This window comes from Melozone crissalis, unplaced genomic scaffold (assembly GCF_028551555.1).
Source record: "Melozone crissalis strain CALT ecotype California unplaced genomic scaffold, PUWL_Pcris_2 ptg000004l_1, whole genome shotgun sequence".
Taxonomy (NCBI): Eukaryota; Metazoa; Chordata; class Aves; order Passeriformes; family Passerellidae; genus Melozone; species Melozone crissalis.
The window spans coordinates 31,198,301-31,211,557 of record NW_026535782.1 but is presented as its reverse complement, the minus strand read 5'-3'; the positions used below and the strand labels follow the sequence as shown (position 1 = coordinate 31,211,557).

The window sequence follows — 13,257 nt, the reverse complement described above, 5'->3', positions numbered from 1 at the left end:
CTTGCAGCAGGGGTTGAACACGTGAAACACACCACCCTTTTCTGCCTTAGTGACAGGGGACACTGAAGCTCTGCCATTTCCAATACAGAGGCTCTTCAGCAGGCTGATCCCTCAGGATTACCAGGGCAAATCATCTGCACTGCACATCCTACTTGCAGCCCTAAGAACCCCTTGAGGGCATGGGTTTAAATATTCTTCCAGTGCATCATGGTCATCTGTCATTTTCTTCACTACATAATGAGGAAAATCATGTAACTCCGGTTCAGAGCTGTCATGAACTGCCAAATCCTGAGAAAAGGATTTATGGTGAAGGAAACAGCATTTCCTTGGATGTGAAGAAGGCTTTAAGCTCTTGCTATGCTTTGTGCTTCTCAAAAGCATAAAGATTAAAAAAGCCCACATTTCCCAGTGGGAACCTGCATACTGGAGATACAAATCCAGAACCTTTCGAGTGCAGAGTGTAAAGACATTTTGTGCACATATAACAAAAGATGATGCTAATTTGCCACTCCCACACCAAAAGACCTGAGAAATTTTGCCATCACCAATTCCTTTAGGCACTGCTCTTCTTTATTTAGAAGGCATACTTCTGTGTAAAGCTACAAGTTAATGGCCTGGAAAATGAAGCCCAGTTTAAATGAAAAAGTGCTTCTTGGGCAAATTTCTAGCCATATTTCTTTTAAATGCAAGTCATCATGAATGCATCTCTGTTTAGCAGAAAACAAATGGTAAGGACTGTCACCAGAGTACAGTGGGGGCCTCAACCTCTTCTTAGACTGTGTTCAGGTGTAATATCAGGTATGACTAGCAGTAAGGGGGAGAAGTGGGGAAATTACTCTCTGTGTCTTAGTACTGCAATCAATAGGATTAATATTCTCAGAAAACAGTGAAAAGTCTATAAAGCAAAATCTAAATGAAAAACTTTACAGCAGAAGCAGTTTTCTTTTTATTATTCAAGCTTTGCATACCTCAAGTGGTTTTTTAATTGTTCTATTTTTATTGTAAACTGAATGACTGTTACAATTGTCCCAGATTTGTGAGTTAACTGAATATTCACAGCTTTAGTGTGCCTTTTGGAGAAGTTTCCTACTGTTTAATGGCTGTCTCTTGCTGCTAAAAATTCTTTTACCCTTAATGAAATTTCATTTTAGTAAGTGCATTATCTTGAAAATAATCCAAGGATATATATTCAGTCATAAAATCCTAACTCATTTATGCATGTGTATGTATAGTATATTATCTTTCATATCCCTTATAATGTATTTAATCACAAACTAACACTACCACTACAAAGCTGACAGCTTTTATAACATACTGCAACCTAGCAAAGGTGGTTTACCATGACAATGGAGCTAGATTAGACAAAAAACACTACTAATCTTCTCATAAATTTAAGTTTCATGATTGATGTTCAATTGTACCCAGATATGAACAAATTTACCTCAAAAAAGGCAAACAATCTTGCCAAGAATTTAAAGGTCAAATGCTCTGCAGTGAGACACTGAGCCAAATTCGATTTCACTTTATGTCAGAAATAAATGCATTGTCAGTGACTCAGTGCTGGCTACATATTCTGTGACTAATCTTAGACCACCATAAATAAGAAGCTGACAACAGCTATAAAACTGTTTCCATTCCCATCCATGAATCTCCAATTCCTAGTATCCAGTCACTACAAAACAATTCATTCAAACACACAGCTAAGGAAATGTCCTAATAATAACTAGTTTGCTGTAAATATGACTAAGCAACAACGAAGCAAGAAAGGGTCAGTGCAGAGCTTGTGGCAAAAAGCACATGTGTTGTAGTATAAATCCTTCACTTAGGAAAGCTCCTAGTGATAAGACACATGAAACAAATGCTACAAAATAAAGAGTGTAATAAAGTGGGGTTTTTTTCTCCTTGCTAGCACAACTCCTTATAACATGGACCACAGGACACTACCAGTCTTAATCCATAGCTTTCTCAGTCTTTCCTCAAAGACTAATTAATATCCACTCCCAAATTTCTCAGAAATCCCAACAATTAACTTTCTCAGGTGTCAGGCTTCTTTAACACCACTAGAAGCCTTTCCCCCATCCTCCAAGATCCAAGGAAGTCTCCTGTTCTCCTCTGTTACCACAGAGTAACATCCCTCCTAGGCAGCTATCTCCAAGTCTGGACTCCATGCCCAGGTTCAGTCTTGCTCTGGCTCTGAGAGTTGGCTCCTCAGCAGCCACGGTGTAAAAGAAAGCTTTGAGTGTTCTGACTGCATTTGTGAAATGTCCAGAAATGCAGGAACACGTATCTAACATTGAGCACAGCAGCTCAGCTCACTACATTATTTCTAGCCAACACCGTAAAACGTTGAGTAAGAGTATGCTCATGTCTAATACTTAAACAATGCCTTTGCCTTTTCAAAATTGGATTTTGAGCCCTGCTGATGAACAGAAGTTTCTGAGCAAACCAGAGGACAGATGAACCAGGCATAAGTCTCAAATTGCCAAGGCTCTGGACAGAAGGGGACTATCAGGGATCACAAACTGGCAGCATTTGTAGGGGAACTGTTGACAAGGAAGCCAATTTAGGCAGAAAATTTTCATCAGAAATGTGTATGAATGTGCCACATCATAGTTCAAATAACAGATGTGGCCAGGCTTTAGTGGGATAGACTGTATCATGAGGAGGGGCAGTCATCAAAGTACAACCCTGGCTATTTTCACAATGCCGGCCAAAATATGCCAGCAAGGGGCTTGTCTTCATTTGGAGCTCATCCATTTGATCTGGAACCAAAGCAGCAGTAGTTCAGCTGACAACACAGACGAGGTCTAGATTAATTCAGACATGCACATCCACAAGTCTAATTTTAAGAAATTTGGAAATCAAAGCTCATAATGGGAGACCAAGGCTTTGTGGAGGGATCCACAGGAGGGATCCAGTGGAGGTGCATGCCACTCAGGAAGCTAGCAACAGGGAATCTAAGAGTAAGGGTAAGTCTGAGCTCCCCCAAGTGCAATGTCTGACTCAAGTCTGCACAGCCGAGCTGCTTCCCTTCATTTGTCGTTCTGAACCAAAACCCTGCTCCTGACACAGAGTCTTGTGTTTATTTTATTTGACAGATCTGAGAAAATTCAGTCTTTCTGTTGAAGTATATACAAGTGCTGCAACTCATCTTTAAAGTTATTCAAAAACTTAGTAATAAAGTATTACAAAAGCTAGGTTTGGTTTCTAAGCCTCTGGGGTACAGTAGCACTCCTCCATCCCACCCCTGTGTTTTCTAATTACTCAGCTTTTCTGAAATAGAGACCTCCTCAACTCCATTGCATAAATTGATCTCACTTAAGATAACACAAAAAAAGAGCTAAATGCAATTATTTATCCTGTAATTTAGAAGAAACATGAAATCTTATCTGGATGTTTCTCGCTTAACATAATGTTTTTTATTTTTATATTTAACTATCACAAAAGAAGAAAAAAATCCCAAGAAATAGTCTCAAGAGTAACAATTATCCCTGACTGGAGGACTGAAACAGGCCTGTGCTTCCTGGATTCAGATTTGAGCTCCTCTCCACTTTCAGTTTAGAAGATAGGTACACAGCTATTCACATGGAACTAATTCTATTTTGCATAGAATATCATCTCCATGTTCCACATGTCAAGTGAAAGCACTGCCAAGATTAGGTGAAGTGTGAAGTGTGTGTGTGGAGAGAAAAAGGAAGACAGACTTTGGGTAACAATTTTTCATTTCAATGCCAGAAAACCTGTCTATATTTTTCTTTGGATTTAGGTCACAATTTTAGTTCTTCCTTTAAAAAATCCTACCCATGAAAAGTTATTACAAAGTTTGCTTGTAGAGGCTAAATTCTTCTCAATTTCCTGAATTCTGAACAGCTTTATTGCCATTGAATTCATGCCACTGCCAGTTATCAAAAGCAAAACAACAAAAATTTCACTCCCAAAAACTTTTTCAGACACAGAGTCTCAAATATGATAAATACTCTAGGAACAAAGCAGATATTATACAGCAATCTAAATGAACAAAGTAACTATTCAAACTCACATAGAAAAAGATGTTCGCACTGTGCTTTTAAAATGGCAATTTATTCTCATCCCTAGGTGTGTTCTATAACAGGACAAAGAAGAAGCCCTGTTTCTCTTCATTCCTTATTAGCAAGAAATTTAAACAACAGAATGATTTAACTGCCTGTATTGAAGCAGTTTTTCCATGCCTGCTTGTTTCATAGTCATCATTTAAATTAAACAAAAAAATTACTTGAATAATTATTTACCTTTCTCTGGAAGTGTACTGGCATTGCATATCTGCTCTTCACCCTCACCAGCAGATGTTGCAGCTTTTATTTTAATTTGATAAGTAACGTTGGAAAGCAGATTTCTGAAAGTATGCAGTGTACCAGAAGATGAAAAATTTATAGAATTTCCTTCGACTGCTATGATGTAATGTGTAATTATGCCGTTGGCAGAAGCAGGAGGGTCCCACTGCACTAGGATCGATTGCCAACTCGTGGCGATACAGCGAATGTTCTGTACAGCATCTGGCACTTAAAGGACACACAGGCACCAAAGATTAACATGCACATGCAACTAAAACTGTAATCACACAGCAGTATCATTAGAGAAGCAGACACGGTGTTCATAGCAAGAGTCAAACACTGCAGTGTCAGACATTAATAAAAAAACACATTGAAAGAGCAAAACTATGGCTTTGTCCTTGTTAGATGGTTCCTTTCCAACTACTATGAATGTGACTCATGTTAGTACTTGCGAGAGAAGAGGGCATCTATCTGGCTTCTTCCTAGTTGTGGGCTTCAGTTTTGTTTCCTCAACACAACTTTTTGCTCATATTTCCCCCATGTGTTTTTAAACACAGTGTACTATAAATACACAGTATACATACTCTATGTACCTACTCCATATACATAGCAACAGCATCAACAGTAGAAGTTCCTTATTTGTTTTCTTATATATCTGTCAGACTTAGTTCTTTCAGGCCCTTCTACACTTTTCTCTGTACAGAAGTCACTGGGCAGATTTCAGAGCTTTCATAACAATTCTTTCAATTTATTGTTTCCCATCTATTTGCTGGTTGTAGCAAAAGATTTTTTTAAATGCTCATAAAAATGAATGAAGGTAGAAAAAACTACAATCACTTTGAAAATAGACCAATTATTTATGAACAACTGGTTAAAGAGAAATAAAGAAAGTAACACAAGTATGGAATGTCAGTGATGAAATGAAACAACTGATGGATGACCATGGCTTTTGAGGAGGACCACCTTCAGCTGCCCGAGTCCAACAGACAAACTGAAACACCTCAGTGATGGTCCAGATTTCTGACGGTGTTGTAACTCTGGTACAATAAACTGCAAAACTCTTCCCCAGAAACTCTACTAGTTCTGGAAAGTGTCTTCACTGGAAGCATGATCCTAGCAGACATGTAGTCATCATATGGGATCTTTTTATTTTGGGGTCTCCTCCCTTTGCTAACAGTGTAGAGGACCCTGGGAGTCCCCTAACCCATGCTTGTTCCCTGGCACTGACAGCTCTTACAGAGCCTAGGGGTTGCTCTGACCTGGAAAAGGAGTTTTGTTGTGCAAAACTGGTTTTGCACAATGGCCAGTTTCACAAACCCACGGGTTCTCTTTAGTGAATATTATGTATTTTAGTGGCTAGCTTCCTTCCTAAAATAAATTCTAAAAAGAAAAAAAAGAAGTTTAAAAATTTCTATTTGTCTAATATAATTTCCAGTTCATTTGCCAATCTTTTATCCAGCTGCATTTGATACTGCTAATGTTTCAGTTATTTTCACAGGGATCTGAATTATTGCTTTGATCTGCAAAGACTGATACCTATCTAATTTTCTTCCCTTTATCTGTGTTGCTATTAAAAGATTTATAGTAGCCATGTAAGCCTCTCATTTCAGATGAGGACATTTTTAATTCTACACTTCCGAAATCAGACTTCAAACCTAGTCTACAATAGGAATGTGAATCAGCGCTACACAGGCAAGAGACAATGAGTTAGTGTTAGGTTATATTTTCTTTGGAGAGAAGAGGAAGACTTTTGTTCAATCATACAAGGAAAACAAATAGAAATGTATTTAAAACTGCCAGAACTGCAGCTTATAAAAAGTCATATCTAACCTGATTCCATCGTTGTAAAGTGGACAGCATTACTGAACTGATTGCCATTCCCAAGCTTGGTAAACGCAGAGACACTGATAAAATAGGGGCTGTATGGTTCTAATCCAACAATGTTTGCCTCATGGTTTGAACCTGAAATGTTCTTAAGGAAGGAAATATTATTAGTACACAATTAATCTCTAGAAACATTGTAGCCTTCACCTTGAACCTACTGAAATGAACAGAAAATTTACAGCCATAGTTTTGTGTCTTCCAATCTGAGTAGCTCTCAAATACTGAAAACTATCTCCAGCTTCACATTAACCCCTCTCACCTTCTACTTCCTTACAGATCTTTGGTGGTTTCTATGAAACTACCCTAAGAATGTGTTCCCAAAAGTAGCTGGCTGTAGAATCCACTGTTTCTCTTTCACATGCTCATAGTGGCCTTCAGGCATTATGGAAGAAACTTCCTCCCACAATGGGGAATAACAGCAGACTTCACTGGAGCATTGTCTTTTCCTGCAGCTTTTACAAGTATCTCAGATGAACAGGGCTCACTATATAGTTTCCAAGCTTGAGATGCAGTCCTGACCTCAGCTTGCTGCCTTTGCAGTTCATGGAACATTCCTTGAGGCCACCCAAGCAATCAGATTTAAGCCTTTTTAAAATTTTGCGTATCATAAAATTATAGATTCATAGAATGGTTTGGGTTGGAGGGTGCCTTTAAAGACCATCCAGTTCCAACCCCCATACTGTGAGCAGGGAATCTTCCATAAGACTGGGTTACTCAGAGCTTCACCCAGCCTGGCCCTGAACATTTATGTAGTATCTACTTCAGTTACAACTTACTCAGTTCTTATTCTTTGATATTTTTTTAAATGAAGACCTCTTGACAGTTTTTTACTATTTTTTAAGGTAGTAAAAATTTTTGAATCTTGAAAGTCCATAGGTACTAAATAGTTAAACAAAGGTAGCCGCAAAGCAATTAACTTCTGTCATTTTCTAACATCAAGCTTACACTAAAGGACCAAGTAGGAGTAATAAACCTCACTGTCAGTGAAACATTAGAAGCCCAAAGCACGTTAAAACCAAACTATTTTTCCTGTTTAATTTGAACAATTGAATTACAGGTACAGTGGGAAGGAAAATAAACTGTCTTAGCAAATAGGAATTTATAGGCACTTCAAAATTCTAGGAGCATAAGAGACATTTAAAATATTTGCCATATCTTTTTTTCCTAAAGCATGAAAAAATACTTTAAAAGATTATACACTCTTAATTATAAACATACCCAAAAACCCAGTTTTTCAGTGTTGTTTTGATAAATCTTAAAATTATATCTCATAATAACACCATTTGACTGAGGACTTGGATCCCATTTTAGCCACACAGAATCTGCGGTGTAGTTGATAATGGTCAAATTCTGGGGTGGAGCTAATGGCACTGCAAAAGAGAAATTCTATTGAGTACCAAATGACAAATACTCCAGGCAAAACAGTACATGCAGGAGAACATAGGCACTTTTGTTAACATTTGTATCTGAACTCAAGCTAACAGTACTTCATTTCTATTTCAATCTTTTTTCTTCCTCTTTGACATGAAACAAATTCAATTAATCCAGAATACATGTTTAGTCAGCAAGGGATCTTCTTGGAGATCTAACAAATCTATTAATCACTTAAACATCCCTGCTGTCAGAACTAAGACATTTCTCAGAAGTCACATTACATATATAACAGGAATGCAATACACTTTACTTCCTCTGACAATATATGGACCACAACTCATCATACATTTAAAAGATGTGTAATTTACCATGCAGGGGAGAGGAGGTCCATGTACAGGAGAACTGTGTGAATGTGTCAGAAATATTTCCATGTTTTATCATTTTTCAATTACATGGGGGATGAAGAGAAAGGTACTCTTGTTTGCTTCAAAATCTCTGACACTTTGCAAACCATAACACATTCCAAAGGCAAAAGATATTTCTTTATGGGGTTATTTTTGTATTCCTGTGCAGAATGTGACCTCCTCTTGTGCCCTGTGGCAGGAGGAGGAGCCCTCAGGAAACACCTGCCTTGCAGTGCTTCCTTTGCCTGAAAGCTCTTCACTCACAGACCAATGGAATATTAATCCATATCAACAGGTCTGATGCTCAGATCTAAGATGGATGCTGTAATAGAGCTGGTATTTTGAAGTTGTTTACAATTGAATTTGCTCACCTGACTCATCTGTGTAGAACTGAAGCACAGCAGAGGGACCAGGTCCTTTTATTGTTCTGGCAGCTGCATAAATGCTGTACAATGTGAATGGCAGAAGATCTTCCAAAATGATAAAATTATTGGTAGTAGAGAATGAGCTATTCCTTTCTGGCCCAAACAAATTTAAATCATAATGTATTATAATACCATTTGGCTTAACAGGAGGGTCCCATGAAAGCATAACTGAGGTAGTTGAGAGATTTGAAAATGTTTTCATTACAGGTGCTGATTCTGGGACTATATGAAGAAATAAGAAAGAGAAAAACAACTATAATTTCAGAAAAATATGAAATGAAAAATTCTATTTCACAGTCTTAAAATAGAAATGTACAGCAGTTGTTTGTGTCACTGTATTACAAAAACACTCAGTGAAACAAGAAAAATAAACCCTTTTTTTCTTTCAGAAAGCTATTTGGGTTTTTTAATAATTTCTTTAGGAATTAATAAAAAGTCTTACCGTCTTCATCAGTTCTTATGTGAAGACTCAGAGTATGCCGTTCAGAAGATCCTTTATCAGTGGCTGGTGTGATTTTCAGAATGTAATCAGTGTATTTCTCCAGATCATCAAAAATTATGCTTGTGTTGTAAGTAAGGAAAGATAATATCTTACTGGTTCCCAGTTGCATTAAACTTAGAGAAACATGAAAGAAGACTAAGCCATTTGGCTGGGATGGTGGAAGCCAGCTTACATTTACAGAAGATGAGGAAATGTTTTGATAGATCAGATTTTCAACAAAACCTTCTGGGACTATGAGAGATAATAAGCAAAAAATTAAATGCATGGATTACAGTAATAAAACATCCAAACCCCAACCAGAAATAACTGCTCAAATATAATTAATCTGAAAGAGTCAGTTGCAATATTTTTTACAACTTTTAAAAATAATTTGTGTTTCAATATCAAAAGCAAAATGGTTGAAGGTATATATGAATAATCATTTCTGTTAAATTTGTTTAGGAAAAGAGTCTTAATGAAAGCTTAAGACAATAATTTTATTGCTTGTATCCACAGAGGCTTGTGCTCCATGTTCTCTGTGCTCTAGAGTTTGAAAGACTCAGATCAAAATGCCTTCCTTGCAAAGATAAATATTGCAGCATCAAAAACTACATTTAATGGTATTTTTTTAACTTTGCCATCATAACAGTAAACTAACTTTTAAGTTAGACAATATTTAATAAATATTTAATAAAAACCCTGATATACAATGAGCACTAAAAAAGTTATTAACTTACTGTCTTGATCTGTATACACATCTATTTTTTCACTGGTTTTGTTTCCATCTCCAAATGCTGTGCTTGCAGTTAACCACAAAGTGTAATGGCTGTATTTTGCCAAGTCATCCAGCACTACACTGACATTGCTGTCATTACCATAACTTGTGAAATTCTAAAGAGAGAAATAAAAGAAAATGTTACCACATAAAATGCTTTTTATTCATTGATTTCTTTTTCTAGTTCCCCATTTAGCCATCACCACCACCAGCAGCAGACATGATTCACCATAGCACTCAGAAGACATAAGCCTATGCTTTGACTCCTAATGAGTACTGATTTTTTCTGAGATACTTGATTTTATGATGTCTATTTATACCCCTTGTAAGTACTACAGAGTACATGATTGGCTTCTTCTATTGTTTGTAATTGTTGAATGCCAATTCAGAGATTAAAACTGTAATATTGCAGTATGTTTATCCATATTTCATCAAGAAAATTAACAAAAAACCCAGCATCTTCTAATTGTTTATAGATTATATGAACCACACATGCCTTGGCTGATCATTGTTAATCAAATAAAAGGACGTCTCTCTCTTTAATCTATTTTTATGAGAGTAGATTTTGAACTTAAATCTTTCAGTGGCAGAGATCTCACCTCACCCCTTGATGAGCTGTTCCTTTTGCTAGTTGTCCCTTGCAGTAACATCATGCCATTATCTCTAAGGAAATGTCTATAGTGAGTGGACTCATGTTAAACTGAAGGCATGAACAGAATTTTTTTTTCCTCTGTGCAGTTACTTGCTACAGAAAGAATAGGAGAAGATCCCAGTCCCAGTGTCTTTTGAACTATATAAAAAAATTAATACTGTGACTACAACAGCAAGTTAGTGCTCAGATCAGCACCTCTAAGGAGGCCATTCCTATTTAGAATCAACAATTTTGGAAGATGAAAAGACAAAATATAAAGGCTATTATTTATGTAAGTTCAGCTACACCACATAAGTTCAAATCAGTTGAAGTTGAATGTGTTGAATCATCCACTGATTTACAGGAACCTGACTTAGATGATCCAACACAGTTTGGTTCATGGTTTGAAAATTGTTGAGAAGTCATTTAGCCCATCAGCATATTCAGCTCAAGCATTGGGTAGCAAGTCAAATCTTCAGTGCTGATTCAAAGAGCCAGTAGCATTTCTCTCCAGCAGCCACATTGCCCTATTGAGCAAATGGCATGGGCAGGACTTCTCAGGACCAAAGAAATCCTAACTTTTCTACACAGAAATATTTTCAGGATGAGATGGATTTTGTCCAACCTCCTGATGAATTCCAGCTATTTCATCTGGCCCCTATTTTTGGTGTTAGATCAAATCCACACCCTCCAATTTAAAAGGCAAGTTAGCTTTCAAGGAAATTTTTTTTCTGAAAAACAGAGGCTGTAAGAGCAAACTTACTAAAGCAAGAGAAAGGCAACAAAAATATTTGGGTATTGAAATTTAGAAATACCACATATAAGCACAGGAATGCTAAAACTGCACACTGAAAAATTGATTACATTTCTCATAAGGAAAGTTCTTATTGAAGAAGTCACCCTGATATGCTTTATTCCACAGTTGAATCCATACTGTGCAAACTGATAGTTCAGTATGTAATCTTTATGTCTGTCAGTAATGTCTGTCACATATCAATTTATATATCTCATGCAACACTTCACCAATTTTTGTATGAGCAAAATATTTTTATTTTTGCAGAAAACTATAGATGACACTCTCATTACTTTCCCTGAGACTTTTAGATCTGTATTTGAAGACCTAGTTTTGCCTGCAGTCACTAGTACTGACATAACATAAATAAGTAAACAGTTTGGCAATGAAAACTTAAGCCTTTGTTTTGAATGCAGAACAGAAGCTGCACAAATTGCGAGTATAATTTTTTTTTTTTAATGTGTGAGTATCCACTCATTAAATGACGATAAACACACTGTTAGTTTTGCCCAATAGACTAAGTTAAGTCAACATCAGTCAAAATACAAAAAAAATTCCACCTTAATATATGACTTTTTTCTAGAAGTAGTTTGAATTTCATACTAGCTGCACACCTAACTGAAAAAGCCTGGAAAGAGCTTTGTGTTATATTTGGTAAGTTAAGATACAGGAAACAGTGGATCAGATTCTAAGGTATTTAGTTAAACACTGATACTCAAGCAGGGTATGACATAAAACATCATCTGGCCCAGAGGAAGCATTCTAATATCCTCTTTTTGTTACTATTATTATTATTGTTAGCAAAAGTTAATAATTTATAACAACATGTAATAATCAGATTTGTTTTAAAATAAGACCTTAAATAATTACCTGAGTTTTAAGGTAAAAATGTCAAGGCTACCACATCAAGCTTTGATCCTAGATTTAATGGGAGTTTATTGATATGAACAGCTGAAAATTCAACTCTTAGTTTAAAAAGGCCTTTACAATTTAGGCAGCTGTCTGGCAGTTAAGGACTCAGTGAACCAACATGAATAACAGGGTTTTGGTGGGTCAACAAAAACTATTTTAAGATGTAGTTTCTTTACAGTGAGGACCCCAAGGAGATATCTCTAACTACTGATATGACAAAATATTAGGCAAAAATATTAGGTAAATTCCAAAATATCAGGAAAAAAAAGGAGCACATAATTAAGAGTAATAGTGAGCAGGAAGAGCTGTGTGGGTACAAACCGAGAAAAGATGAAACTTGTACTAATTGTACCCTGGGGATAGAACACTTTAGGAAGTTTTACAATTAACTGTGGCTGTAGATGAAAGCAAGCAGCTTAGGATCTTTGGCTACAGCTGAAGAAATTCTTCCTTCTGTCCCTTTCTTCATCCATACATGAAAGAAGTTTTGACATAGCAAAGTATCAGATTATTAAAAGCAGCTAAGTGTAAGCAATACACTCAAGCCATGAAAGTGTCAGCAGAAACCAGTATCTTCTTCACCTCAGGAAGTGGCAGACATTTCCAGTGACATAAAGCTGTAGTTGGCTGTATAAGGAAAACATGGTGATGCTCTTCTTCACTGTTAAGCTTTTACTTCTGTTCTGTTTTCTTTTTTAGGTTCATTCTATTGCATTCTTGTTGTGAGTCAGAGGATCACTTACTTGCCTCTGGGAATCAGGTGAGAGTGGTGATACTGTGAAGGCTTATCCAAATCATCCTTCAAGGAGTGGAATATTCAATGTTCCATTAAAAACCTAAGTGAAGTTATTGCATTTTGTCTGCTGTACCATTCTGAGACCAACTTTTTAAAAATTTGCGGTGTATTGTAGAGACGTTCCCCTTTTTATCCCTACTTTAGTCATACAGGTGAAGAAAATGTTTGATTGTTAAGTACTATAGTACATCGTTTGCACCCCTTGTCTGGATCCCAGGGGTAGACCAAGTTGAATTTCACTCTGAACTGTATCCAGTCATATCCATTTTGCTTGGCTTCAGGTAGAGGTTGGATGATTTGGGTCAGATATTCAGTTGCTAGAAGGATCATGGGCTTTTTTTCAGTCCTTGCCCCTGGTTCCCCTTTCTGGTCTGTCAGAGCAGGACAGCTTTCATCTGTACTGAAATTCCTACACTGGGGAAATTTATTGAAGCATATATTTATGTTTGTAATTAGCACCTTTCCACTTTCT

At 36.7% G+C, this 13,257-nt stretch overlaps 1 protein-coding gene across 1 annotated transcript in view; it reads right to left on the bottom strand.

The window, feature by feature from the left end:
• PTPRQ (protein tyrosine phosphatase receptor type Q) overlaps positions 1 to 13,257 on the bottom strand; it is a 99,330-nt gene that overhangs the window by 53,172 nt on the left and 32,901 nt on the right. Inside the window, exons 20-25 of the mRNA XM_054279589.1 lie at positions 9,616 to 9,769; positions 8,840 to 9,130; positions 8,344 to 8,619; positions 7,413 to 7,564; positions 6,141 to 6,282; positions 4,269 to 4,538 (exon numbers count right to left, since the gene is read on the bottom strand). Coding sequence (XP_054135564.1) covers positions 4,269 to 4,538; positions 6,141 to 6,282; positions 7,413 to 7,564; positions 8,344 to 8,619; positions 8,840 to 9,130; positions 9,616 to 9,769 — 1,285 coding nt within the window. The remainder of the gene's footprint in view (positions 1 to 4,268; positions 4,539 to 6,140; positions 6,283 to 7,412; positions 7,565 to 8,343; positions 8,620 to 8,839; positions 9,131 to 9,615; positions 9,770 to 13,257) is intronic.